Source organism: Amia ocellicauda, chromosome 8, assembly GCF_036373705.1.
Source record: "Amia ocellicauda isolate fAmiCal2 chromosome 8, fAmiCal2.hap1, whole genome shotgun sequence".
In the NCBI taxonomy this organism is placed as follows: domain Eukaryota; kingdom Metazoa; phylum Chordata; class Actinopteri; order Amiiformes; family Amiidae; genus Amia; species Amia ocellicauda.
This window is the reverse complement of record NC_089857.1, coordinates 25434450-25462008: the sequence shown is the minus strand read 5'-3', so window position 1 is coordinate 25462008 and position 27559 is coordinate 25434450. Positions and strand designations below refer to the sequence as shown.

Genomic DNA, 27559 nt, shown 5'->3' with positions numbered 1-27559 from the left:
AGGCATAAGCAGTCACAATCAAAACCCCAATTAAGTGGCCTTCTCCTCTGAAATGTTAGTGATTCACATGATTTCAGGATAAATTCAACAGTTCCTGTAGACTTAACCATAAGCAGCAAGAAGCTTTCAAAATAACTCAAGAAAAAGTTGTTCAAACGTACAGTTCAGGGGATGGATATAAAGATGCATAAGGCCTTGAAAATACCTTGGAGCGTCACCAAGACCCTGTTTAGATCAGGCTGTCCCTGCAAACGAAATACCATAGTAATGCCCCGTTTCCACTGGCGAACGCGTCCGGCCGCGTCCGGCCCTGGACGCTTAAACGGGTGTTTCCACTGGCTAAGCGTCTGGACGCGTCTGTGTTTTATGGAGGTTAACTTGCTGGTGCTAGACGTGTCCGTAAGCATCCATCCCGCCCACTGAGGACATGAGCAGCGGAGATGTGTGTTTGACTTGTACAGGGAAGAGATCAGATACATTGTGTCGGAAGATATAATCTCAAGTGCCGTGTGCGATCACGAAGATGGAGTGAAATCCACGTACAGAAACAATGAAATGTTTTACTGCTTACAGTTAATATCCGAGTGTATTAAACACTTGGATTTCACAGAACCGGTGCAGTGCCTGACTAGTTAAAATAAACTGAAGGATAATAATCGGATCGTAGCAGCCGATGTTATTAATATTGTATGAACAGCTGGCCGGTGTTTCGGGCTGTGTTTTGTGAATGGTGTGCAGGACAATCTGCAGAGACAATCAGTAGGAAGGCGAACATGATTTAGTTAATGTGTCCATTTACAAGTTAAATTAATGAATAAATAAATACAGCAAATCTGGGTTTCCTCTAAAACATTAAGGACTGGTTTAATAAATGCGTCCATAAACGCCATGACTGAGACGCGTACACTTTAGTTCAATTATAAACTGCTATATTGTAGCTGGATGATTCATCGTGAAACATGTGTATTTTGTTTCAACTGTAACTTGCCCAGGTTAAGGACGTCTGATAAGTACATTATAAATAATACGGCAAGAAGGATCTATTACTCAAGAAAGCCCACCTGAAACGCTCAGCAGATTTGTAGTCATGTGGCAAACGGTTTTGTGTCCTGACGAAACTAAAATTGAACTTTCTGGCCTAAATTGTCTTATATTTGGCACAAACACAGCACAGCACATCATCCAAATAACACCATCCCTACTTGATGCATGATGGATGTTTCTCATTGGTAGGGACTGGAGCACAGGATAGAAGGGAAAATAAATTAAGCAAAATACACAAAAATCCTTCACGAAAACCTGCTGCCTTCTGCAAGCAAGCTGAAACTGGGATGAAAGTTCACCTTTCAGCATGACAACAACCTGAAGCACACAGCTGCTGGAGTATACACTGGAGTGACTAAGGAACAAAAATGTAAATATCCTTGAGTGGCCCAGTCAGGGCTCTGACCTAAATCCAATCGAGAATGTGTGGCATGACTTGAAGATTGCTGTCCATCAACGCTCCCCAAGGAACTTGAGCTTGAACAGTTTTGTAAAGAAGAATGTATTTGTATTGTAAAGGTAATCCAGACCTATCCCAACAGACTCACAGCTGTAATTGCTGTCAAATGTGCCTCCACCAAGTATTAACTCGGTGGGTGGAGACTTTGATATTTCAGTTTTATCATATATGATTTTATACAGTGATATTAATATATATAGACGATGATAAAATGTAGACACTTTAGCCTTGGATTTAGTGAAAAGCACTGCATGAGGTTAGATTGTTAATGTATGAATTTATTTAATCAAACAAGCAGGTGGATTGTGGATTGGCAAGTGTTTTCAATATGCTGGCAAGCTTATATTGACCTTTGCTGTTGATCTGGAAGCAATAGGAGTGTCATCCAGCATTTATTTCAGCCTCCTGACTTGGACCAATTTCAGATTGTGCAGCTGCTGTGCTGAGTCATCTCAGTTTGCATCTATCTGAACTTCAGATGCATGGGCTACTATCTGAGGAATTTCCTTCATTTGTTTTTCTCCACAAAATCGCAGTCCACTGATGGAGGAAAAAATATGTTTTTGGAAGCTGTCACTTACCTAGTTGTTTATTTATGAATCTACACATTTTTCAAGGAAGAAACTTGCTAGATTACATAAATAAAATGTAAGAGTTGTTTCCAAACATGCACTCTCAAGCTGTAGAATAACATCCAGTTTCCAGCAATACATTTACTGAACAAGCACACCCACATTGTATCCAAATATATAATAAAATATGACTTGTCGTTTTGAATTATTTTACACTTAATTTATTACTTGGTATTTTGTCTTCTTTAAAACTAATATTAAAAAAAAATACTAAATGTTCTTGATAACTTTAAAATATAGTGTGAATTAAAATGTGATCATATTAATGTAATATATAGATAATATTTAGACCGCATACTTATGGGTTTTAGAATTAATTATATTGCCGTAAGGAGTTTGTAGTATACAATAATTAGTATGTTATCTGAATTGAACCACAATCATGTTATTGGAAAAAAGGTTATTGAAAAAAATACAAATAACTGAAGAATTAAAATATTAAATTAAATACAAAAATAAATCCAAAGCTGGCACTTCAGAAAGCTGTACACAAACATTGTTGACCTAAATATGGCCTGTTTTGTTTGTCCTTAATACTTTTAATTATAACCTTTGAATAATGAGCCTAATTTTCTGTGAGATACAAAGGGAATAATTTTAGCCATTCATATTTCAGGTGATTGCTTAAGAAATGTAGGCTAAGAATATTGATGGAGATAGAAATACATTCAAATGTATCTGAAGAAAAACATTTTAGCTTTTTATATATATCCTAAGATTTCTATCGTCTCACAGAAGTTACTGTCACAGAAGCACTGTTCCCTGTTTTCAGGTGCATAATCTTTCATTCCTCTTACAAAGTGCAGTACATTTGACATTCCCTTTCTCTGTCTCGGTTTGAGTGTTTGCAGCTGTGCTGTCTATAAAGCATCACCACTTATGATCAACTCAAAGTCAAGCTTCTTGTGCAGTCAAAACCAAACTGGTAAGAAAAGGGCCAGTGTTTGAGCTTGTCTTAGTTTTAAAACTGCTTCAACACTTGTAAACCTAAAGGATTACATTATTTTCATTTTTTTCCCCAGCCCTTTGCTCTGAATGGAAATCTGTTGGTTCAGAGGCAGGGAGATGTGTTCAAACTGACATCCAATCTGTTAACTAGGTGCTTATCCTCAAGTGGTTACATATGGTATTAGCCTTGGCAATCGCACATTATTTATTCTTCCTATTTCAAAAGCCAGTATTAGTAGAACCTACAGAACTAACAGTCATAATGAATGATGCACAATTTCAGGGAGAGTTGTGAATGTTTACATTTTTGTTCTCTGGTTCTTCATTCAGTGCTGCTTGATGATTATTTAAAAACATGATGAGGGTTTGGGACATTAGTTATTTAAAGTGTCTAACTGCTTTGTTGATGAATGTGGGTTCATAAATATAATTACCTACATGAAGGTTGTCTTAATTATTTAGTTTTATTTACCTTTCTTGTGTTATTCAGCATATTTTATTGGCAGCTGAGGAAAAATAATTTTACATGCTTTATCAACAACTATAATTATATGATTTATTTTCTATTTCAGACTTTGAATCCCAAATGGAATGAAGAATTCTATTTTAGAGTGAGTACTTGTGTTTTACTTTTACTGCTTGTCTCAAAACATATGTACAAAGATACCATTTTCTTAAGCCCCTTAAAGAAACATCAGACATTGCTGCCATTTTGTTTTTACAGCAAGTGAAGAGTTGTCTTTAAATGGCTAAGGTTTAGGTTAATTTCAGTTGGGGTCAAATATGAAGAAACAAACAAATCCATTCATGAACTTGTAATTTGGTCTGTGACACAACAGACGTGGCAGGAAGAACTTTTCATAACCCACGTGCACTGTATTTTTAGCGAGGCACACCACTGACATCATTGCATTGCCAATGGAATCGGAAGACCAAGAAAACCTGACAGAGGTTTTACAGTCTCCTCTTGGCAGCAGTCATAGCTGCAGCCCTGTCATGCCAACACAAAGATCAAAAACATGGATATTACTGTATACAGTAGCAAAGCTTAGATAGGGACCTCGTGCATTATACAACCTCCCACCCTTGGAAAACATGCTATTCTCCCCTTTACCCTTTGGGGTAATATATTATATAGGGCTGTGCCATAAATGACTGCTGAGTCACGCCCTCACTGCAGTGATTTTTTATTGTAGTCAATACCACCGTGTATATATATATATATATATATATATATATATATATATATATATATATATATATATATATATATATATATATAATATTGCTGTGCTTAATAATCTGCAGCTGCAATAGAAACCATAACAATTTCTGGTGTGAGACAGTGGAATAGGTGTCTGTCAGGTTGTCCACAGCTATAAGCATCAACACATTTCCATAGCAACTGTCTTTGAGTGGACCTGTTTGACGACACTGGTGGTGCTGCAGTCGACTCCGCCACCTTCAATCACAATGAGCAAAAGTGGCTCAGAAGTGTCTTTTTATTCACAGGGAACACGAGATATTCTTTAGTGACTTTCTTTAGGGCCATTAAGTCATGATTCTCAAATGTTGCCATATTCTAAAACATCGAGGGGCGGACAATTAAACTTTGTGGGGCTTCTTTTTGTTATTCACCATATTGAAAAATATGTAAAACTTATATGGGTAAATTCCCTGAGATAGCAAAACGTGCATGGAAATACAAGTGCATCTGTGCCAGCAGCTCTCTACCGGTGCAGGTCTTCAGTACAGTGAGGAACATTGCAACTCCAATGCGATCATCCTTTAAGCCGAACAAAGTATGTTTGGCATTTTTGCCATGGATAATCCTCAAACAAAACTGATAGCACACGTTTGTTACACTTAAAACATTAAATAATAATTACATCGCTCTTTTAAATATTTACTTTATTAAAAAAAAGTATTTCAAATGCTGCTTTTAAAGTTTAATATGTTATGTTGTATTTGTATAGTTCTAATGTTTGAACAATAAAACTGAATTATAAAGTGAATTTGAAGAGTCTGCCTATTTCATGAAGAATTTCACAACAATGGATGGGAATACTGGCTACCGCAGTAAATTCTTCCACAGTATATCGATACTAAAAATCTGCTGGTGGCACAGCTGTAATATCACGTTGATTTTGCAAGATTGATTAGAGAGGGATTGTACCCGATCCGCAGAAGCAGAAATATCACGGGGGCGATGGGGGATAGGCAGCAGGGCCCACCGCATCTATGGGCCCTGCAAGGGGATCCACGTTCCACCAGAGATATACATGCTATTTTTTACATTTTATTTATTACAATTATATACCAAAGAACAAATATTATTAACAGTAAAATCTCTCTCTCTCTCTCTCTCTCTCTCTATATATATATATATATATAATTATATATACACTCACCTAAAGGATTATTAGGAACACCTGTTCAATTTCTCATTAATGCAATTATCTAACCAACCAATCACATGGCAGTTGCTTCAATGCATTTAGGGGTGTGGTCCTGGTCAAGACAATCTCCTGAACTCCAAACTGAATGTCTGAATGGGAAAGAAAGGTGATTTAAGCAATTTTGAGCGTGGCATGGTTGTTGGTGCCAGACGGGCCGGTCTGAGTATTTCACAATCTGCTCAGTTACTGGGATTTTCACGCACAACCATTTCTAGGGTTTACAAAGAATGGTGTGAAAAGGGAAAAACATCCAGTATGCGGCAGTCCTGTGGGCGAAAATGCCTTGTTGATGCTAGAGGTGAGGAGAATGGGCCGACTGATTCAAGCTGATAGAAGAGCAACTTTGACTGAAATAACCACTTGTTACAACCGAGGTATGCAGCAAAGCATTTGTGAAGCCACAACACGTACAACCTTGAGGCGGATGGGCTACAACAGCAGAAGACCCCACTGGGTACCACTCATCTCCACTACAAATAGGAAAAAGAGGCTACAATTTGCACAAGCTCACCAAAATTGGACAGTTGAAGACTGGAAAAATGTTGCCTGGTCTGACGAGTCTCGATTTCTGTTGAGACATTCAGATGGTAGAGTCAGAATTTGGCGTAAACAGAATGAGAACATGGATCCATCATGCCTTGTTACCACTGTGCAGGCTGGTGGTGATGGTGTAATGGTGTGGGGGATGTTTTCTTGGCACACTTTAGGCCCCTTAGTGCCAATTGGGCATCGTTTAAACATTGTGATGTGTGTTGTCCTTTGTGGAGTGAGCTTACAGTGTGTTTTTAACTCCATTGCACTGTCAACCCATTTTATATATATATATTTAAAAAAAAAAAATGTTATCTCTCTAGCGGACTACCTGTAGGACCCTGCAGTTGTAGGCTTTATAGAGGGGTGTTGGGTGTGGCCCACAAGAGTGCCCTGCCCCCTCTGTGCTTAGAGTTAGATGCACCACTGCCTATCCATATTTATTTCTGATGACAAAAACAAGCATAAGGGCACCATTGTAATTATAATTAGACTAATAATTTAAACATGTTGTTTGTTTCCCTACAATGGCTTTACAAAATATATTCACTTAATCAGCTATTGGCTTTAATAGTACAATTTACTATTTATTAGAAGCAAGTATATTGTACAATTTTATTTGAGCCTATACATAAGAGACCTTTTCAAGTGTTGTATTATATATTGCAGTAAAATGTACTTTTAATTAAGTCAATAAGTGTATTATTTTTAATGTTTCTATTTTAACAATTGCTGTGGTAGAAAAGGTAACAAAGTGTTTAAACACACCTAAGCGAAAGATTTACTTAATTTGCTATATAACATTTAATTTGATTTACAACGAATACTGCTTTAAAAAAAGTCTGTTTTTCACCAGGCAAGGAAAGCAGTCCTCAAACAGGTCAATTTAGTGATCGGCCACAAATACTCATCATAATCCATGATTTCTTCATCTAAGTATTCAGAGTTTAATGTGTTCCTTTATTATCACTAGTTTTAGTTGAACTACAGTGGCTACACAGGCACTGGCAAATTTCTTACATTATAAATAAAAGGGATCATGAACATATAACATATCTACAATCTTCTGGCACCTTCTTTAACACAACGAATTCTTCCTCCTTATCACTTCTATAACTCTCTCTAGAGCTAAAGCTGTGGTGACCTATGTGACAGTTTATACATGTTAACATAAAATGGATATCTCCACTTTTATATTTAATTTAAAAAGAACAATATGAAATAGGAAGGGAAAGGGAAATTAAATAAGGGAAATGTCAAAGACATTATAAAATTAAAATTATGGCTTAATGGAGACCTACACAGATTGGTAATTTTAAATTTCCTTTTATGAATTTTTAATATCATTGACATATGTAGTCTATTTGCTGTGTATAAAGGCTTCTGCTAAATGCTTTAATAATGAAAAAGCATAGATGTATTTACGTTTTTTTCAATGCAGAAAACAAATCTTCAATATGCATGCAAATATTAGGCTTTTTTTTTTTAATGCCAGACAGCCGTGGACTGAGAATAAGTTGCTTAATTATTTGCATTCATCCATCTCCAATCACTTTCAGGAATTTCAGAAATACTTAACACAGGCAAGATGTTTACTCTAAACTTTGAAACTATTTTGAAGGTGTTGGTATTGCCAGAATTATTAAGTCCGGGAACGTAATATTTGCATTAACTTAATAGCTTTGATTAAAACTAAATATGAATTATACATTAAATAGAATTTTAACATGGTTACTACTACTACTAGGTCTTATAATAACATCAACAACAATAATAATAACCCAAGTTATTAACACAAATACATTTTATATTGGGTATTTGTGTGTCAGATGCTTCTTCTATCATGTGCATATCGATGGATTGGTCCATAAGTTAATATAATGTATTATTTTTGAGAAGGACAAAATCTCTCTACAAAGAAATGACACTACAAACATTACTACAGACATTGTTGAACCTTCTCAAAATCAACAGTGTAATATTACACATCGATCAAGAAAATCTCAAACATGCTCAATCGGTGACATGTCTGGTGAGTATGCAGGTCATGGAAGAACTGGGAAATTTTGAGCATCCAGGAATTGCATACATACATAAATTCTGTGGCAACAGCTCTGGTGGACATTCCTTGAGTCAGCATGCCAATTGCACACTCCCTCAAAACTTTAGGTATCTGTGGCATTGTGTTGTGTGAGAAAACTACACATTTTAGAGTGGCATTTCATTGTCCCCAGCATAAGGTGCACCTGTGTAATGATCATGCTGTTTAACCAGCTTCATGATATCCTACACCTGTCAGGTGGATGGATTATCTTGGCAAAGAATAAATTATCACTAACAGGGATGTAAACACATTTGTGCCCAACGTTTTAGAGAAATAAGCTTTTTGTGCATATGGAAAATGTCTGTGATCTTGTATTTCTGCTCATGAAACATGGGGCCTACTCATTTACATATTTTTTCTCTCAAAAGCTTCCCATACTACTTCAGTCGTTTGAGAAGATTAATAATTGTGCCTTTCATTGTGAATAAAAAGATTCAATGTAAAATATTATAACATCTAAATATGGAATTGTAGGTCATCTATCTTTGTTTTAGTATCAGATGGGATATGTGATCCAGACAGTAAATAATGCATTCTAGATAGAGTCAAACACATTGATTTTAGTGGTTATGTCTTAGTCTTTATAAATAGGACCTACTTTGTTGCTTTGAAAGCAGTTCCTCAGAAAATTCTATGATAAGGCAGGCATATCTGAGCTCTGGCTCAAGCCTCCATTTCCATCACAGCAAAATAGACGGCTTGTCAACAGCTTTATAGAACACTGACAGTAAACAAGATGTGTCTGCCTCGGAAAGTATGTGAGTGAAATAGATTACAGATTACACTAGGTGTTTCAGAGATTCATAGTGTACTGCTCAGACGCACATTGAAACTTGAGTTCAGGTGGTCTGCCATATAGAGGTCAGTTCCTGGATATGATGCATTTTTTTAAGTGTTTTGGCAGAGTAGCTATCTTTTTACTGATGGGTATGTATTTTGTATTTTACATTTTTGTCTTTTCAACACGTTGTAACTGGAGAAGATTACCCAGGCAAGCAAACACAAAAGAAGGTCAAAAAGGGAACAGTTAGATAATATCCCAGATTACACAAAACCGAGAGGAAGATAGTGTGCAACTTTCTATATAATGTAGCGAACATTAAACATAAGCATGAGATACTGTCAGAAAAGCATTTCTAGCTGAAGAGCAACTGCTGTTTCAGTGGTAAGGGGGCTATGAACTATATGCTTCTCCACCATGGGCTGCAGAGAAGTCTGTAAACACAGCATGGGAGGTTGATGGGCCCAACCCAGGGTCAGCACCCATACTGACATACTGGAGCTGTTTGCTATGATCATCACATAGCAGTACTCATTCTAGGTGCTGAGTGGGCATGTTCTATTTGTCTCCTCTGAGATATGCCCTGGCTTCTGAGCTGGGTGAAAAGCCACAGAACCTCTATTGGGACTGCACACCTTCCAAAGGATCCATGATGTAGCAATAGGCACAGATATGCTGTCCAGGAAAGGGCCCATGGGACAGAAGAGCATATCTACCTGGAAAAGGCATAGTCGGTTATTGCCAAGTCCTGGATAGTTGACCAAGACTTCACCAGCCAGTGTTTATTCACCCTGAAATGTGATCCCTGTGACCTGGAATAGAATTTCAAATATTAACCCAGTGCAGCAACTGCTTGCCACAAGTCTGACAGGGGAAGCGAAGAGTACTTAGGCTCTGTGGCTCATTTAAGGGGAATTATATTGGGTGGTGCTGTGCTTTTTACTGCAATAGTTGTATTCATATCTAAGAGGGGTTCACCTGTGGTATATGTTTATACTGCAGGGGCTTATAGACCACAAGGGTCTCATAGGCACAATTTCTTTTTAAAAGCCATGGTTTGGAAATGTCTTGCTGTTCAGGTTCTGGAATAGGCATGTAGTTTGCATACACAAGGATACAGTTTAATAATCTATTGTAGAAAATAGTGTTATTTTCTAGGTTCTAATAATCTGACATTTACCTCAAATAATGCAAAATCATGAAAGGAAATTAATTAACTACACATTTAAAAACCTTATTGGACTCCACTACAAATTGCAACATGTATTTAAAGCCATTTTAGTTCAGGGTACATGTGTGCAAGTGTACATGGCATGAAGATCACTTTTGAAGATCGCCAATACCTTCCTGTTTGATTCAGATTTTGGAAAGAGGCATTAAAGAGCCGCTGTAACTTTTTTTTTTTCTCTTCTCTCCCTACAGGTAAGTCCTCTTAACCACAGACTGCTCTTCGAGGTGTTTGATGAGAACAGACTGGTAAGTTTATTTTATCAAATTATTCCGAGCTTAACTTATTCACTGCCCAACTGCTCTGGTACACTGTACCCACAACCAGCCAAAGTAAAAGGCCGCTAGCGAATCAGACCTGCAAAAGGGAGATGCTCTCTTACAGCCTGTCATCTACATAGTGCACACTGTTACCAATATGGTCCCTTTTCAGATTATATATAATCAAGTCAGAAGTGCTGTATACACAATTGTGAATGTATGCATTTTATCTTATTATTTCTGTAAATATATAATTTTTTTGCATAAATTAAGCCATTGTCTCTAATTATTTTCTTAAATTTAAAGCAGTGTGATTGAATTCTAAGTTAATATAATAATTATAATAATCATCATTATCATTTAGCTGACAACAGGTAATTGTTTTTAGCTGGTGATTCAATCATTGACATACTATGTTATACATAAATTACGCAGATCTGCGATCTACATATTTAGATGAAAAATTCACTTAATGCTGTTTGTAGTCCAGTTTAGTGTGGTACAGTTCAAAGCAGGTGGGGCCCAGTTATGGTTTATTTGGGCAGGTTTGGCAGAAGAAGTCTGTTTGCTTTCTCCCTGACTTCTTAGTGCCCCCTTCAGCATATGCAATCACATGCAATCTGGCATTGATTTGTCATTTCTGTCCACCAACTCCTATGGTTACATCTGGCATGGGGTTGCTGGTTGTGTCCCTGTTCATGAGACCCTGTACTACCTTTTCTCTAAACATGGCATCTGTCATACTGGGATTGATGCTTTTTTTGAAGAGGATAAAGGCATTTACTAGAGCTACCTCTTTAGGGCGGTGGAAAATGCAGTGATGCTATATGAGGAAAACTAATATGAGCACAGCTGCTCAACTCTGTCTACTCCTCCCATACACTGATTTTATAATATTCTACGCACTGAGGATTATACAGTATACCCTTCTAGCCCTTTGCTGTGCATCTCCTTTGAAACTACTTTGTTTTTGTGTACAGTGGAAAGCAACATTACTGTACATGTCTTTGAAACATGTAGCTAAAAGGGGCCCCTTCTAAAGAAAGACTGATCTCCTGGCTTCATTTTCAGATTTGAACTGCTGCATTTATGGTTTCATTTTCAAACAGGGCAGGGGAAGAGGAAAAGTACACTAGTGGAAAAGTGCCCTTTCCCCAGCAGTTGTGAGCAACTGCATCACAACACTGTGCCCAATTTTGATATCATTGTCATACGAGTAACCTCTCCAAGTGTGCACATCCCAGGCATATATGTAGTTTGTGAGGGTGAGGGTCAGGGTGATTTTATATATTGTAAAATGACTATGCTATTTGGGTATTAAATTAGCTGAAAAAAGAAAAAGATAATTGACTCATCTATAGACAGCTCATGGTATGATCTTTAATAAAGAGTCCTAAACTGGCTGGGATTTCGCAGGCTGTTGTCAGTGAAATGGAGAAAAGAACATCAAAATTGATAGTGTTTCCTGGGCATGACTGGGCATTAATTGTGTATTCATATTCCAGTAATCGGATAACTCTGGTTTTGCATCCAGACCCACTGAAATTTGAATTGCAATTTTTCCAAATTGTTGCGATCAGTAAGTAACTACTAGTAGGAGGCTAAATTACCACAAGCATGAACCTGCCCGGCATACCTATTGATTTCTACAACCATTAATGCTATTACATCTTGGACCCTGTTCACACTTGAGGCCCAGGGCCTCCTTAACTCGTATGTGAACGCTCCAAAATTTTGATGCGGTCCTCGGCCAGATGAAACCTTAGGCTGGCCCAGGGCCGCCTCAAAAACTTGTTCTATCTGTAAATATGAATGCACCGGGCCCTGGGCTGGATGAAAAGTGTCCGTGTGTGACACAACTCAAACTATACCCTTAGAGACTCGAGTGTCAAATTGTACCGTTTCAAAGGAATCGCCAAAAATAGCTTAGACAAGTTCAGTAGACAAACAGTATTTTCTCTAAATTGTTTGAATTGTCATATCTATCTAGCCTTACGTGTACTGGTGAATATTGATAGCTCACATCTTAAAAAAAAAAAAAAAAAAAAAAACATTTAAGCTACTCAGTCAATGAAAATAAAGGTTGTAGCGGTTTTGAACAGGACTAGTTCACTTTATTCACTAATCTAAATTATACATTAAAATGTTATTAATATAACCGAAGCACATAATCCACAAGAATAATGTGGATTACAACAAACGAAGTGGAGTCCATTTAAAGGGTTGCAAGTTTTACCGGGGAACTCTGAGAAAAAATACTGAGCAGCAGACCTTGGATTGCATGGGACATGTATCGAACTGCAGCAAAGAGCACCAAAGACACTGACACTTTTACGTTCTATATTATATAACATACATTATATAACAGTATGTATGAATGTATTACACATTTCAGATTATAAATCTCAATATTGATAACTAATGCATATGATATCCTGTATTATGATTTAATGTAACGTTGACCCCCCAGTGCTTCGCTTTCAGGTGAATTTGTAACAGCACTTTTAGACTTGTAGAACCGAAGATACAGACATTTGTAAAGGGTAATATATTCATTTGATTCCCCATTGAACCATGCTACTAAACCGACATGTCTTGGTGTCATGTATTTTTAAATTATGTAAGAAAGCGTTGGCTGCTAAGTGTTAAGAGTACTTTCAAAGAGAATATAGAAGCGATTGGGTCAATATTAATAAGTTGTGATATAAATACATAGCACACACCTGTAAGCATACCTAATATCATGTGCAACTGGTTTGTTTTAACAGATTTTTTTTTTATTCCTGGCATGCATTTTGTTTAGGCCTCCTTTTCAGCTGCATATCTGAACACACATAAGCCTCCTAAAACCTCAAATGTGAACAGGGTGAGAAAAAAAGCAGGACAATTTTTCCATCCATTTCTAGACTCAGATTTCCATCTCCCAGCCCCACAAGATCTTCACAGCAAACCCTTTTCATTTGTCTGGTTTAGAGTCTCTGTGTCAAGATCACAGGCATCATGTTTTTATAAATGGCACATTGTAGACCATCCCTGAAAACATAGAGGTGGTAGGAAAAAAAAAGTGACTTCTCAATTAGCTTTGTATAACTTATTGACCTGAAAGTCTCTCGTTATTAAAGCTATATTCACTATATTTTTAAATGCACTTAAATAAATAATTGTGAACCTATTTGTGATTGGAAATAACTTGTTTTGCCTGAGATCTTACTATACAGTATTTAAAAGCATGTTTTTATAATAATGTATATTTCTCAGTTGTTACATTTTACCAACCTGCAACTTAGAATCCTGTTTTACTTGGCACCCTGAAATTTAAACATTCTAAAATCATTTTGGGGAAAAAATACATTTCTGGTCGTTACTTCTACATAATTTAATTATTGCATTAAAACAATATCATAAAAGGCATAAGATAATTGTGTGTGTAAATATTTGTGAGATTTAAATTGACACATTTTATATTTTGCACACATTTTTTTATCTTGTAAAATCAGCTTATTGCAGTGCAGTATCTGTGGGATAAGATGGTACCAGCTATTCAGAGTAGAGATCCACTACCAGCCAACTTGACACAACAGCAGGAAGTATTGCAGTCAATATGCGCCAGCATCCCTGTGGAAGACTTTCGATACCTTGTAGAGTCCGTGTCCTGATGAATTGAGGTTGTTCTGAGTTCGAAAGAGAATGCAACTCGGTATTAGGAAAGCGTTACTAATGTTTTATACACTAGTATAACAGTATAGGCCAGCAGTAGACCATTATCATAATCTTACTTTTAGTCATTTCTATGTAAGTTAAGATTGAATACTTTATAGTCTTGAAACTTATCATAAAAAAAGAATGAGACTTTGATTTCAGTATTTTGTACTTTAAACAAAATGGGGCCACTGTTAATGATTTAAACTGTAGTGAGACAATTCTCTTTTATTCTCCTGAAGCCAGGATGGAGTTAAAGCTTTTCTGAAGTAGTGTTTGGTTTCCCTCTCAACCCAATCTAGAACAATCTGATTTAACACCTTCCATTTTGGAAATGTAATTCTCCAGATACTGTATTTAGGAATTATAAAGGTTGTTGTAAAAGCTGCTTTTTTAACCAGTGTTTTTTTAGTAAATTGCCTTGGATAAGCAGTACAGGGCAATGCTAACTTTGAATAATACCATGAGAATCAACACAGTAACTATAAAAATAGAAGTTGTTGAAAAATTTTTTTTAACAATCTGACCAAAACATTTAGCAAAGCATTTGTACTACAGAAGTAATTTTAAAATTAGTTTAACGATTTGCATCTGTTTACATTCTTTATTAATGGAGCTTGGTGGCAAACATGGAGCCGACTTGTATCAGGTTACGACAGAGCTGTGGAACTGTGGCATACTTGGACATGTTTGTAATCTGGCTTGACAAACTTGTCCAGGACCAGGAAGCTCAACTCATAACACTCTGATTTTAGTGATTTATTTAAGGTATTTATTATATGTTTTCCTGGCCTGAGCTCCCCATGAGCCTATGCACTTTCAGTGCCATCTATTGTTTATTTTAATACAACTATATTGTAATGCCCATCACTCATTGCAGCTACTAAATCAATCTGTGAATATACACTAAAATGTTTTAGTCAAAAGTTTAAGAACACCTAAATTTTTCCAGTTTTTATTGAAATTGACACAGTTTAATGTCTCAGTGTACTCTGAAATTAAAGAATAGAACAAATAAACATTTGGAGATAAAAAAAAAAAATCATAGAATCATTTTGTTTAACAAAAATTAACCCCTCTCAGCTTTCTAACAATGTGAAGCATTCTCTGATGTGAAACATTTGGTTTTCATACCCCACCCCCTGAGACAGTTTACTGATCAAAACAAGACCATCCCTGTTTTGGTAGAAGCAACACACACCCATAGAGAGCTCAAAATGCCTTCTCTGTGTTATATATATACTGGATTCATTGTTAGGTTGTTCTGAACAAAACAAGCCTATTTGCAAAGAAACTGAGTGATCTGTCTCCATCTGAATAAGACCTCCCCCCCGGCCTTGGAGCAGACTGCATGTTTACCCCCGGGCTCTGAATTACGGCGAGCGACACGGATCTCTACATCGGATTTGTTTGAGAATAAAACATGCTGGTAGCCAAGAGAATAAGCTTCCAAATGATGTGTGCATTGTAGGAATACAGTAACTTCTATGCACAGGAGCTGTGCACAACACTGCCAAATAATGCTTAAGAGGGTGTAGTAACACAGTATATAACTCTATAATGTACAATATTTTTCAGTTTTTTGTAACCTAAACTTTTTTTTTTTTAACCTCTGGCAGTTTACTGCTTACCTTTGTACCATTTCAAGTTATTGACTGGATAAATAAAAAAATAAAAAATGGACAAATGGGGGTGTTCTAAAACGTTTGACCGGTAGTGTAATTCTCGATGTCATCATGTGCCCCATGATGACACTGTCATTCCTCCACTGGCTACATCAAATAAAAACCCGCAAATTACAAAGCTGTACCCTATCACATTTTGATTTATAAATAGTATATAATGGTTTCTAACAATAAATTAAACCGCAATAAGGTACAGTATTGAACTTTACGATTCACGGGTACGTTACATTTAAGGTGCTGACCAATAGTACAGCAGAACCTTAGATTTAGTATCACCTTGGGAATGGAGATTGCTCGTAATGCTGGAAAATTTGATGGATATTGTCACATATTTTTACAACTGAACATTGACAGAATTCTCATTATTACGTTACACAATCTACTTTATTTTACACTGAAGAATTTTTTTTTTTTTTAATCCCCTCAGTTTAACTGTCTCTCAAGCACAGATCTACATTCCTTCCTTTGTGAAATCATTTTGCCAAAGTTTCCTTCATTTCTTTATTTAGTAGCTGTGTATGTGTGTGTATATATATATATATATATATATATATATATATATATATATATATATATATATATATATATATATATATAACAACTCTATACAACGGATTTATTTTTCTGTTTACAGTGAAACCTATTCTCACTCCTCAGACTTGTTCAATTTTTCATTAAACAAAGGAAAATAATGTGTTCAAAAGTGTAATTATATTTATGTAGTATAAAATACACTTATTGTATTAATTTGTATTGATAGAGAATAATGGTTTCCTCAGTGATTTATGATTAATTGTAATATACAATACAGAATAACTAAGGATTGTACAAAATTATGTTTATGATTTTTGTACAGCAATATTAATGGTGGAAAAAGTTAAGCAGTCAGATGATTGTTTAATTATTATTAATTTACAGTGAATAATAAAATAACATCTAATGGCTGTATGACTAAGTTATAGTAAATGGTAAACTCCACGTGTTACAATAGCTCCTAGGTCAGTGATTTTGTCCTAGTGAAACAGCCTGTTAAACCTATATATTTTTTTAATATTATTTTTTCTCTTGCATTAAAGGAGGTGTCCAAACAATTGTAATGTAATTTTAATTGTATTTGTTTTTAATAAATAAAAAAGGATTTATTCTTTACTGGTAATCCACCTGTAAAGCAGTATGTTTCCCAGGTGCAGATTTATAAGTCTTAAAAGGCACAGACCTTAACACAAAACAGTGTATTTAGTTGCAATACTTATGCAATGTTCCTACTTATTCCATAAACTGACTGCTCTCTTGTTAGCAACAACCTTTTGTGTACTCTAAGCAATCCACTCTCAGAGCTCCCATTAGAATGAATAACTGCATTCTTTCATTATGAGTTCTTCACGACACACCATAAGATATTAGGCTGTCATCACCTTGCTCCATTATATTTTGCAAAGAAAGTCTGACCAGCAAGGGTAACAGGCTATCTCAGCTGCTAAAATGACTAGAACAAAGCTCCCCTAATGATTGCTGGCTCTAAAAGCCAGATTATTGCAATCTTTTTAATTTGCTGCAAAGAGCATTAATGATTTATTGCATTGAATGATAGTCCAAACATACATATATTGCTCTGCAAAGTAATGTATTTTTCAGATTTTGTCTTTCACTGACCCATCTTTTTTTGCTAGAATGTATTATTTATGGTTTACAATGCTATTTTTAAATGTATATTGTATCACAATTTGTTCTCAGTGTTTTGATGCAGGCATAACCAATTAAGTAAGCAGCACACACAATATTTCCAGTGTTTATTTTAAATGTTAAATTTGTAACAAAAGTATAGCTATTTCTCAAAAATGTATTAAGCAATCATTGATGCCATTATGACATTGAGGTTTTTGTTTTGCAAGAAGTAAATTGCAGTCTGTGAATGTGTATGTATATACACCTTAAATATATTTAACATGTAGGTCTGTGTTTGAGTCTGTGTATATTTATTGAATTTGTAATGTGTGAATTGCCTAATATATATATATATATATATATATATATATATATATATATATATATATATATATATATATATATATATATATATAGCAATAGCTTTTACTTAACCCACATTTTAATAATCTATATCCCAGGTATTGTACAGAACCCAAAATACTTCTGGTGTTCAAAACCACAGTACCGCAGAATAATAAGTGACCAGGAATCTGAGCCCATCCAGCGTCTTTTTCTTGTAGGATGTGGTTTGAGATTTATAGCGGTGTTGAATGCATGCTGCCTTACTCAGCTGTGAGAGCTCCTCTTCCCATTGGGGCCCTCTTTTTTCTGATGGATTGGGAGCAGCTGAGAAGGTGCTGTTTCAGGCTGGGTCTGTTTAAAATGGGAGATATACTAGCAAGTATTGGTGAGGGCAGCCACGTCACGTGACTGCAGCCATCCTACCCCATGTCACAGTGTGTAGGAGTGCTGAGTGCCCTTATCCAATCATGCCTGGAATGCTGCTTGTCACTTGGGCTATTTCTGCTATCTGTCGCTATCGGTCTGCAGTGCTAACAGTTTGGCAGATGGAACTTTTTTTTCTTTTTTGTACTGGAGTTTGCAGCTTTGAGTTTTTAAACTCCCTGGCACTGTCTCACTTGTTATTGTGGCGTGAGTTCCTTCTGCTTTGCTCCGTTCACTGAGAGGAGAGAGAGAGAGTGGAACAGAATCAGGCAGACAAAGAAAGAGAGAGGGAAAGTGGGAGAGAGACTCTCGGCATGGCCCACCGACTGCGACTCTACTTTGGCTCTGGGCGTAGCAACACAGCCCCTGAGATGGAAGAGTTGGAGGGGGCAGCAGAAGACGACATTGCCATGACATTCCATACACTGCCTCGCAGGAGAGGCCTGCCCCCCTTCTCTGACCCAGAGAGCTCTCTCCCCAGAGAAACGTCCCTGAAGCGCAGCTCCTCCATGTTCATCCCACAGCTTTCCAACCAGATAGATCCTCGGCCTACAAAAAGCTCCTCCATGCAGATCTCCCTGCAGCGCAGTGCCGGGAGTGGAGAAGAGGGACTGTCTCCTGATTCCCCTCCAGATTCTCTCCTGGGCCCAGCTCCAGCCTATAAGGACCCCACCAGGAAATACTCTCTGCCTGCGGACTTACCCACGAATAAGGACATCTCAATGGGGACTCCAGCATTTTGTGAAACATCTGGTGATCCGAGCTGTCATAATCGTAGGGTTTTTAGTATGATGCCTCAAGAATGCCAAAACGGGCACAGAAACCCAGAGGTGGTGAATGGGGGTCTCCCAGGTGGGATAAATATCGGAGGCTTCTGTATTCAGAGGAATTCTACAGGGAACTCAGATTTTCAGCAGTTTCGGATTCTGCCCTGCGGTCCAGAGGGCCAGAATCTCCACCGACGCTGGTCTGTGCAACAGGAATCCAATGGCTCCCCAGGCAAGCAGCGCTTTGTGGTTCAGCTGCAGCAACCCGGGATGCCCAAGATTCAACAGATGGAAGGGGCAGACCTGGGGTTCACTGGCACCAAGGGAGAACGGGTGATGAGGTACCCACGGATAAGACTTGAGAGGAGCGCTTCACACCCAGTGCAACCAAGAAGTGTGACTCCTTGCCATGGTGCCACTGGAGATGGGCAGGAGCCCCAGAACAGGAATCCGGACACTGAGGGCAACAGCAGGGATACTGATGACTCGTTGCAGGGCTGCACTTTTAAAATAAGACAGGAGCAAAACAAAAGGCAGCCCCAGTTTAAGATCTTTTTCTCTCGGGGTGGAGAAGAACAAAATCAGACTTTGTCACAGGATATAAGCTCTGGAAATAGACAAGCAAGGATCAGCCCTCAGGTAACAAACTGTTTGCTGATTTGTTTGCAGTTTACTTATTTTTATTGGTACTGCAGTTTGTAATAATGGAAGTTATAATTAATGGTCTGCTTTTGGACTGCTTTTTCATGATAGAGAACTGTCAGGAAGTGGAAAATGGTACATTAAAATTGAAATTAAACCTAAAGCCATACTGATTTTGATATTCAGAAGGTATTAATGAATGGTGGATGAACATGGCAGAGGAAGCTTAAGTGCATGCAGAAGCAAGCAAAATGTAGCAGATGACTTTCACAGATTGGGATTCAGATTTATTCTGGAAACTGCCACACTAAGAAAGCCATGAGTAATGCAAGGAGACCGAAGAATTTCGGCTTTTAAATAAATTTTCACATAGGAAAGAAAGAATACAAAAATTAGTATTTTTACAGCATTTAACCTAAATAAGTAATATATATATATATATATGTGGTACAGGATAAAATGTTTTGACATTAGAATATGCACTATAAGCATTGCTCTTTTATTATTTTCTGCAGTTCTATTTGTGAAGCCAGTTTGTTGTTGTTCTTCTGAGGAACACCTGTTACTGTTCTGGATCAGTAGAAATAATACTATTCTAATCCACAGCAATTAAGCTGTGTTGTTACGGTCATTATGACAACAAATAAAATACTTGTATAAGTAAATAAAGGCTGTAGTTATATGTGTATCATAGAAGGCACTTTGAAAGTCTAAATGTTGCACAGTGTATATGTATATATGTATATATATGTATATATGTGTGTGTGTGTATATATATATATATATATATATATTTTAAATATGAAATAATGGACTATAAGTTGCTATTATGAATAGTATTTTGTTAATTATTTTGTTCTTATGAGAAAAAGAAATACAAAGTTAACAAAAACAGGTTTGAGTTATGAGTTACAGCTATAATGTATTAGAATAACTAAAGTATCAGTAAAAAGGAAATGCTGTTACTATTCTATATAATTCACTGTCTTCCATTACTCAAAACAAAATGTTTTATTAACCAAGAAACTAAACCTAAACACATAGCCTCTTCATACAGGCAGTGTATTCTATCAGAATGGTAGCAAAGAAGAACATTTCTTAAGTTTTCCAACAGCAACAGCAAAATTCCCCAATATTGAATATCTAGTCCTGGTGTTGCCATTGTGTGTGGTAGTTTATATAAATAAAAAATAATGTTATACTGTAAAACCCAAAATACTGTAAATAACATGTTCCTTTTTTCCCCAAATATATTAAGACTAATTCGTACTTAAAAATCAAAAACAGAATAACAACTTGGGATATGATATGGCATAAGAAAGATGTATCTTCCTGTTATTGGGATCAGCTGACTCATCATGTGATATAATATGCAGGAAAAAATACTGTAGTAACTTATCCTTGTATATTTTCATAATATAGTTTTGTCTGTACTACAAAACACACTATTTATCATTAACAGTAAATATGAATAAACATATCTCAGTGTCAGCTGTGATTACAATTTTAATTAACATAAGTATTGCTCATTTCATAATTAGAGCTAATTTCATTTTAAAATGTTTCAATCATTCTTGCTGTCAAGTGTATTTGAGACATAGGTGGAAAGTTTATAAACAATTCTAAGAGTTTATGTATTTATTGGTATTTACACGATTATTACATGCATCACAGAAATACATATAGGAATAAACCCCTTAAAATATTTGTTTCTTCAATACAGTAATTATGTTATGTTGAACATATACTTTTAATATATTATTATAATTTTGTAGCTATAAACACCAAGGGGCACCATGTAATATTAATGAACAACTTCATTTTTTTTCATGTGTTTTTCATTTCTTGGTAATATGTTTTTGTGTTGTATTTCTGTAACACACTAGTTTGGCAGAATATATTTTGTTAATGCTTTGCTTTTTTTTGTTAACATCGATTAAGTACTGCTATGGTGTACTTACATATAAATACAATTATAATTAGTTGAAAGAAGCAAAGAATATAAATGAAATGCCAATCCCTTCCTTAGTATAAACATTTTCAATATCAAGCTTCAAAACCGCGCCTCCCCTTCCCCCATTCCATCATAACAGTGGGAACTGGAAGGTTGCTAAAGCTGTCTGCCTTGCTCCTTTCAGGAGATTGTGAAACTACAGAGGATTGCCATTTCACTACCTTTTAAAGGATATTACTGGCACTGAAGCAAGAACTAGTCAAGTATCCTTAAACATATTAAAACATGTATTATTGTGCAGCTGAACGCACTGAATATAACTGGGTTGGATAGGTAAGGCTTCTGTAATGAATCTCCATTTGAGTGCTAGCCCATCAATGCATTTTTTAATGGGATGATTTTTGTTGTAAACTTAATTTAACCATTTACTTACTAAGAAAAAAAATATGGTTTCATTGACTGAATTGTGGTCTCTTTGCACAACATGGATATATTTGTTAAATACACAAAATATATACAAACAATACAGTATTAAACATGCTTCTTTGGAAAGCATAAGATATACCAGGTTGGCATTAATACTGGAGTTCTATTTTAAATTATGGACTATCAATTATTTACAGAAAATGACAACCCAAAGGAATAAGTGCCCATAGTAATTACTGAGGCACTCTCTTCTTCTCAGGAAGTAAATCTGAAAGGATATAAAACTTGCTGTTCATGCATCCATATCAATTACTGATTTCCATTCATAATAAACAATCTAATACTCATATATATATGTGTATCTAATGAAAGGTTTTGTAAGCACTGAGCCTAGTAAAACAAGAATTTTAGTTTAAATCATGACAATAAGCATAGTGCAACAGGTTAAAAAACACTTCTCAAATGAAATATTTACTATGCAGAGTTTGCAGATTGTGATATCTGCTCTCTTGTGATCCCAGCACTCTTTTACTTCAAAGTATTTTTTCTAGTACAATGCTTTCAGTGTAATAATGGATCTAAGCTGATTTAATAATCTAAAGATAGATAAAGGAATTGTTGTAAAAAATTGAGTTTAAGCTGCCACCACCATGAATAATTCATACCTGCAGTCACACAATCTTATTTACATTGGACTTTCCTGGAAGACAATATTGACAATGACACATTATGATGCAGGAGAAATGTATTCCAAAGCATCTTTCATGCAGTGGTTGGCTGGCTGACACCTGACATTTATAAAACACCCGAATACAAACATTAAATGAGCTTCTTGCTCAGACTTTCAACAGTAAAGATTTGTATTTTTAATTTTGGTTGTTTGTTGGTAGTCATGTCCTTTATAGGATCCATGTTAAACACTGTGTGCACCTTCAAGTACCGATCAAACCAATTTCTATGGCCATTCATTATAATGGATTAGAACATTTTGGGCTGTATCTTGACTTTACTTTTCCATATTACCAAATGCTATATTGCTCGTAACTTTCAACATATCTTTTTTTAAGTTGGATTATAATTAGGGGTTGTGATTTTCAGGTGAATGTTTTGCCCAAATTAAAGTTAGTCATTTTAAAAAATTGTGTAGAATTTCAAAAAAGAAAAAAAAAAATGGTATTCAGAAAAAAATTGATAAGAACAAGATCTACAAAGACAAAAATGCTAGTTTACAGATATGTTTTAAGACTCATTCTAAACTAGAAAAACATATTGGCAGCCCCCTTTTTTTTCTTAATATTTTTGGGTATAACTACAGGTAGAATGTTCATAGAAAGAAATAGAACCATAATATCATAATTTAAAAGAGAAACAATAAAGTGAGCTGCATCTAATGCTCTTGTCATAAAGGCATTCTTCAAATAAACAAACATTGAAGCAAAAATTGTAGTATCAGCCTTTTTAATGGGTGATTCAGTTTACTGCCAGCATTTCCATATTCTGGCATTTAAAGCAGATGACTGTGCAGGTTTTTCACAGATTCTGGGATTTTTCAGGTTTAACTCGAATGACAAAATGAACATTCGTAGTGTTGAAATCCGATCCAATTGGCTAAAGCAAGAAAATTAGAACCCCTAGTTATATTACTGTAAAACTGAGAAAAAAAGCCATATTTTTAACAGCTAGTAACAGCAGTTACTGTTGTCACGTATCCTCTGCATCATCACTGACAAGTACACATGATTAGTCACTGACAGCTTTGTAAGATTCAGGGAGTTTTCGGGTTTCACCCGTATCCCCAAAATACTGTTCAGGGGTGGAAATTGTAATTATAAGATGTTACTTACAGCACAGTGACCCGTCTGTTTGTACATTTACTACTATTATTATATATTTATACTCTTTCATTTAATTATCTAGCAGCTCAATTAACCAAATACAATTTTAAAAAGTAGAATCAGCCTGGTACATAGTTTCTGAATTCTGGGTGCACCCAGAGTTCAAAATATATTCCTTCCCCAAGACATAGAAATATAATCATCAAACAGAAAATATTGTGCAATAATATGTAGTCTACCCTGTCAGTTTGTTATGCCATGATATATCAGTAGTTCTTGTGGTTATAAAAAGATTTATATTTTTCTATTAGTAAGTGTAGCATGATATATAACAGAATTGTGCCGGCAGCTATGCTAACTTAAATCAGAAATCATATCAGGCCTCCTTTAGATCACTCATCTGGAAAAAAACGTATCTACGTTGAATTTGTGTCCATCAAATCATTATATTATATATGTGTACTCAGTGGCAGCTTTATTTACTGTATGATTCTATTGTCTTTTGCTTATAAATATACCCTCTCAAGTTCAGGCCTGTAGTTTGCTATTAGTTGGAAAACTTTTTTGTTTACATCCGTGTACTGTCTGGTGGATATCTCTTGTGGTTCCCAACCCCTGATTTAGCTTAATTAATAACCAATGTGATTGGCTCTCAGTGGCTTTGTAGCTACCTGTCCATTTCGGAAGCCACACCGACAAAGCTTTTTTCCTCCCTGTTTGCTGCTCCTGACCCGGAACCAGGCCGTGAATTTTTGGTGGAGGAGTTCACTGAATACATTACAAATACTTAATAATACTTTGCACTTATGTTGTAAGTCGCCCTGGATAAGGGCGTCTGCCAAGAAATAATAATAATAATAATAATAATAATAATAATAATAATACATTAATAAAATACACCACAAATAATTAACAAACTACTACTGCTATTTATATACTGGTAAAATAATTGTAGGATTTATCTACATCAAGTTTAAATAAATGAATCAGATGACTAGGCGTTACTATTGACAATGGGCTGGGACTTGGACTTATTTATTTCCTTATTGTGAGATTTTTTATTTAACGAGATTCGACCTGTATTTTATTGTACAACGTCAAAAGCAAGAGAGTCTAAAACGCTAAATGTATCACGTAACGTACCTTCATGTGCTTAAACATAAACCTTACTTGTCAAAGTTTGTAATCCTAATGTTACCAATAAAAGATGGAGACAATTAAGTAACATTAACAATCTAATATTGATGTGAAGCCCTGCATATAATCCGTGCTTATATGGTTTATTGTACTTACAAAATCATTATTATTGTCAATAACCAATTTTACTTAACAATCAATTTCAACTTCATGTTAAGCCCAATATAGTAAACCAAGCATGTTCAACCTTATGCGCAATACAAGCTTAACTAAACAAGATACTTACGCTTTTTATATCACTTTAAACATAAATCTTTGGTGTATCAGTATTGATGGTGTCAGTCTTGTAATTTGTGAAGTTTGGATATATTGGTTACATTTTATGTAAGCCACGTTAAGCAATTTCTACATTAAGTGTTTTAAACTCTCACGTTAAAAGCTAAAATGTATGTTCACAATGTTATATATAGATCGATATATTTATATCTAATTATTATATTAAGAGACTGTTTCAGTGCATGCTGGAAAACTCCATATTATCAGGATTCAATGTCTAAACAATACTATAGTCTAACAAATAAAATATATAAAAAAAAAATTGTACAATCTTTCAGTATCAGGCATGCAAGTCTTGACATCCGCAGCGTCTGACGTCATTTACCTGACATGGGTATTGCAGTGGATACACACCCGAGCCGCGCCAGGCCATTTCGGCTTGGTTCTGGCTTGGTTCCGGTACAGCTCGGATATGCCAGTAGAAAAGGGGCATTAGAAATGCTTTGTGCGTGTGGCAGTCGAGAGATGAAAACATGCTCTCGATGTGGTCTTGTTAAGTGTAAGCACAGTTGCCATTCATAAACTGTCTCGCAGCTATATTTGCTTGAGAGTCTGTATTATTTTTGTAGCTTTGCATGTGCCTGTACTGTTGTGGGTAACACGGGTGAGCTTTTTCAGGAAGCACCAGTGCCCCAGGGTTAAATGGCATTGTAACTGAATCCTGGCCACTTGAGGTTTGAAACGAGACGTTACTGTAAATATAGTAGAATATTTTCCCTGAAGCTCAGCTGTGAAAACAGGCCCACTCAAATGGAGCCATTCCTTTGATCCCTGACTAAATGCCCCCTCCCCCCACTTTTCTCTCTCCCTTTCTTTCTCTTACTCTTATTTTGTGAGTGAAATGTAGTACACCGAGACAGCTGCAAGCTATGATGTGACCATGTGATGACTCTGCAACTATTTAGCTTAATGTCCTGCCGTCTCGTTAAAGTCACATTATTACTGGAGTATTAAAGGTGTCTGGGAAGTTTCCCAGGAAGAAGTGTCATCGCTTATCCTGAGAGACCGAAATACTTGTATGCTGGCTATGTGCTTTGCTTTTCAACAGGGTTTTCAACTTGTTTTTTTCAAAAGTAAGATTTCTAATTGATCAGGGGTTGTTAGATGTTTATCATTGGTCCTTTAATATTTGTGTGTGTGCAGCAAGAGTTTAGTTTTCTGTTGCCCATTCTCGCAACATTTTTTATTTAATGTTTTTCTTAATTGCCACCTGCTTGTAATATTTGCTGTGTGTTTTAATATTTTGACACATTTCTCAATCATCTTGATCTACAAAACCATCTGAGAGACTGTATAAATACACATGAAAACTTTACTTTATCAGATTTTGTTTATCTTATGATACAAATAAATACTCTGATTATGAAAGAATTTAAGAAACTAAATGCAGCAACGCCTGACTAATTGCTTAATTGCAATGCAGTTACTCAGGTTGCAGCTGATCTGGTGGACATTAGTATGTGTCTCATGTGTTTTCTCATGTGTAGTTGCATGTGGAAAACTAATGATGAAACACACAACAATTCTAGCAATTCTGCTAAATTTGATCTGAAGATGCCAGTTGTCTTTATTTCTTGTTTTGTTTATAAGAATCAAATCAAACTTTTTTGCTGCTGTTTGCAGATAAACTGACTAAATAGAATCATTTAACATTTTACTAACATGATTTTTTGTTCTTGAATAGTTTACAGCACAATTCTCTGTGTTCTCCTGTTAATCTCCTGTCTTGTGCAGCTTTTGTTAAAAAATAAAATGTTCATTGCAAATTAATTTCCCGGGGACAGGGGTATGCTTTTACAATCAGCCCAGGCACTAACTGCCAGTACTAATATTAAACCATTGGGAATGGCAACCACATCAGAATATGGGAATAGCATGTTCCATTTTATCTGTAAACATAACTCTATTTTTTACTATCAATTACATAACGTAGAATTTGTAACATAAGACAACATTGTGGCAACCGTATCTGTGTTGGACCATGGTAAACACTGATTCCCACAGATCACCATCGTTGGACTTTAAAGATACAGATGTTATGTATGTTAACATATGGACTGTTGAGAGAATTCAGCAAACAGTAATTCATTATACATCTCTATTAAAATATGCTTTTGTGTGGGTGTGGGGGTGACAGGTATTGAAGAAAAGCGCAAGCGTAAATATCATACTTTCTTACTTGTTGATAATGATTAAAT

At 35.8% G+C, this 27559-nt stretch overlaps 1 protein-coding gene across 11 annotated transcripts in view; it reads left to right on the top strand.

Moving 5' to 3' along the window:
• Positions 1–27559, top strand: part of nedd4l (NEDD4 like E3 ubiquitin protein ligase) — a 123714-nt gene that overhangs the window by 56396 nt on the left and 39759 nt on the right. For 4 of the 11 annotated variants that reach the window (XM_066710807.1, XM_066710806.1, XM_066710805.1 and 1 more), the window contains exons 4-5: positions 3657–3695; positions 10382–10435. In XM_066710807.1, coding sequence (XP_066566904.1) covers positions 3657–3695; positions 10382–10435 — 93 coding nt within the window. Of the gene's footprint in view, positions 1–3656; positions 3696–10381; positions 10436–18246; positions 19671–27559 lie in introns of those variants that run through there. The other 7 variants (XM_066710800.1, XM_066710797.1, XM_066710796.1 and 4 more) reach the window with 4 other exon arrangements.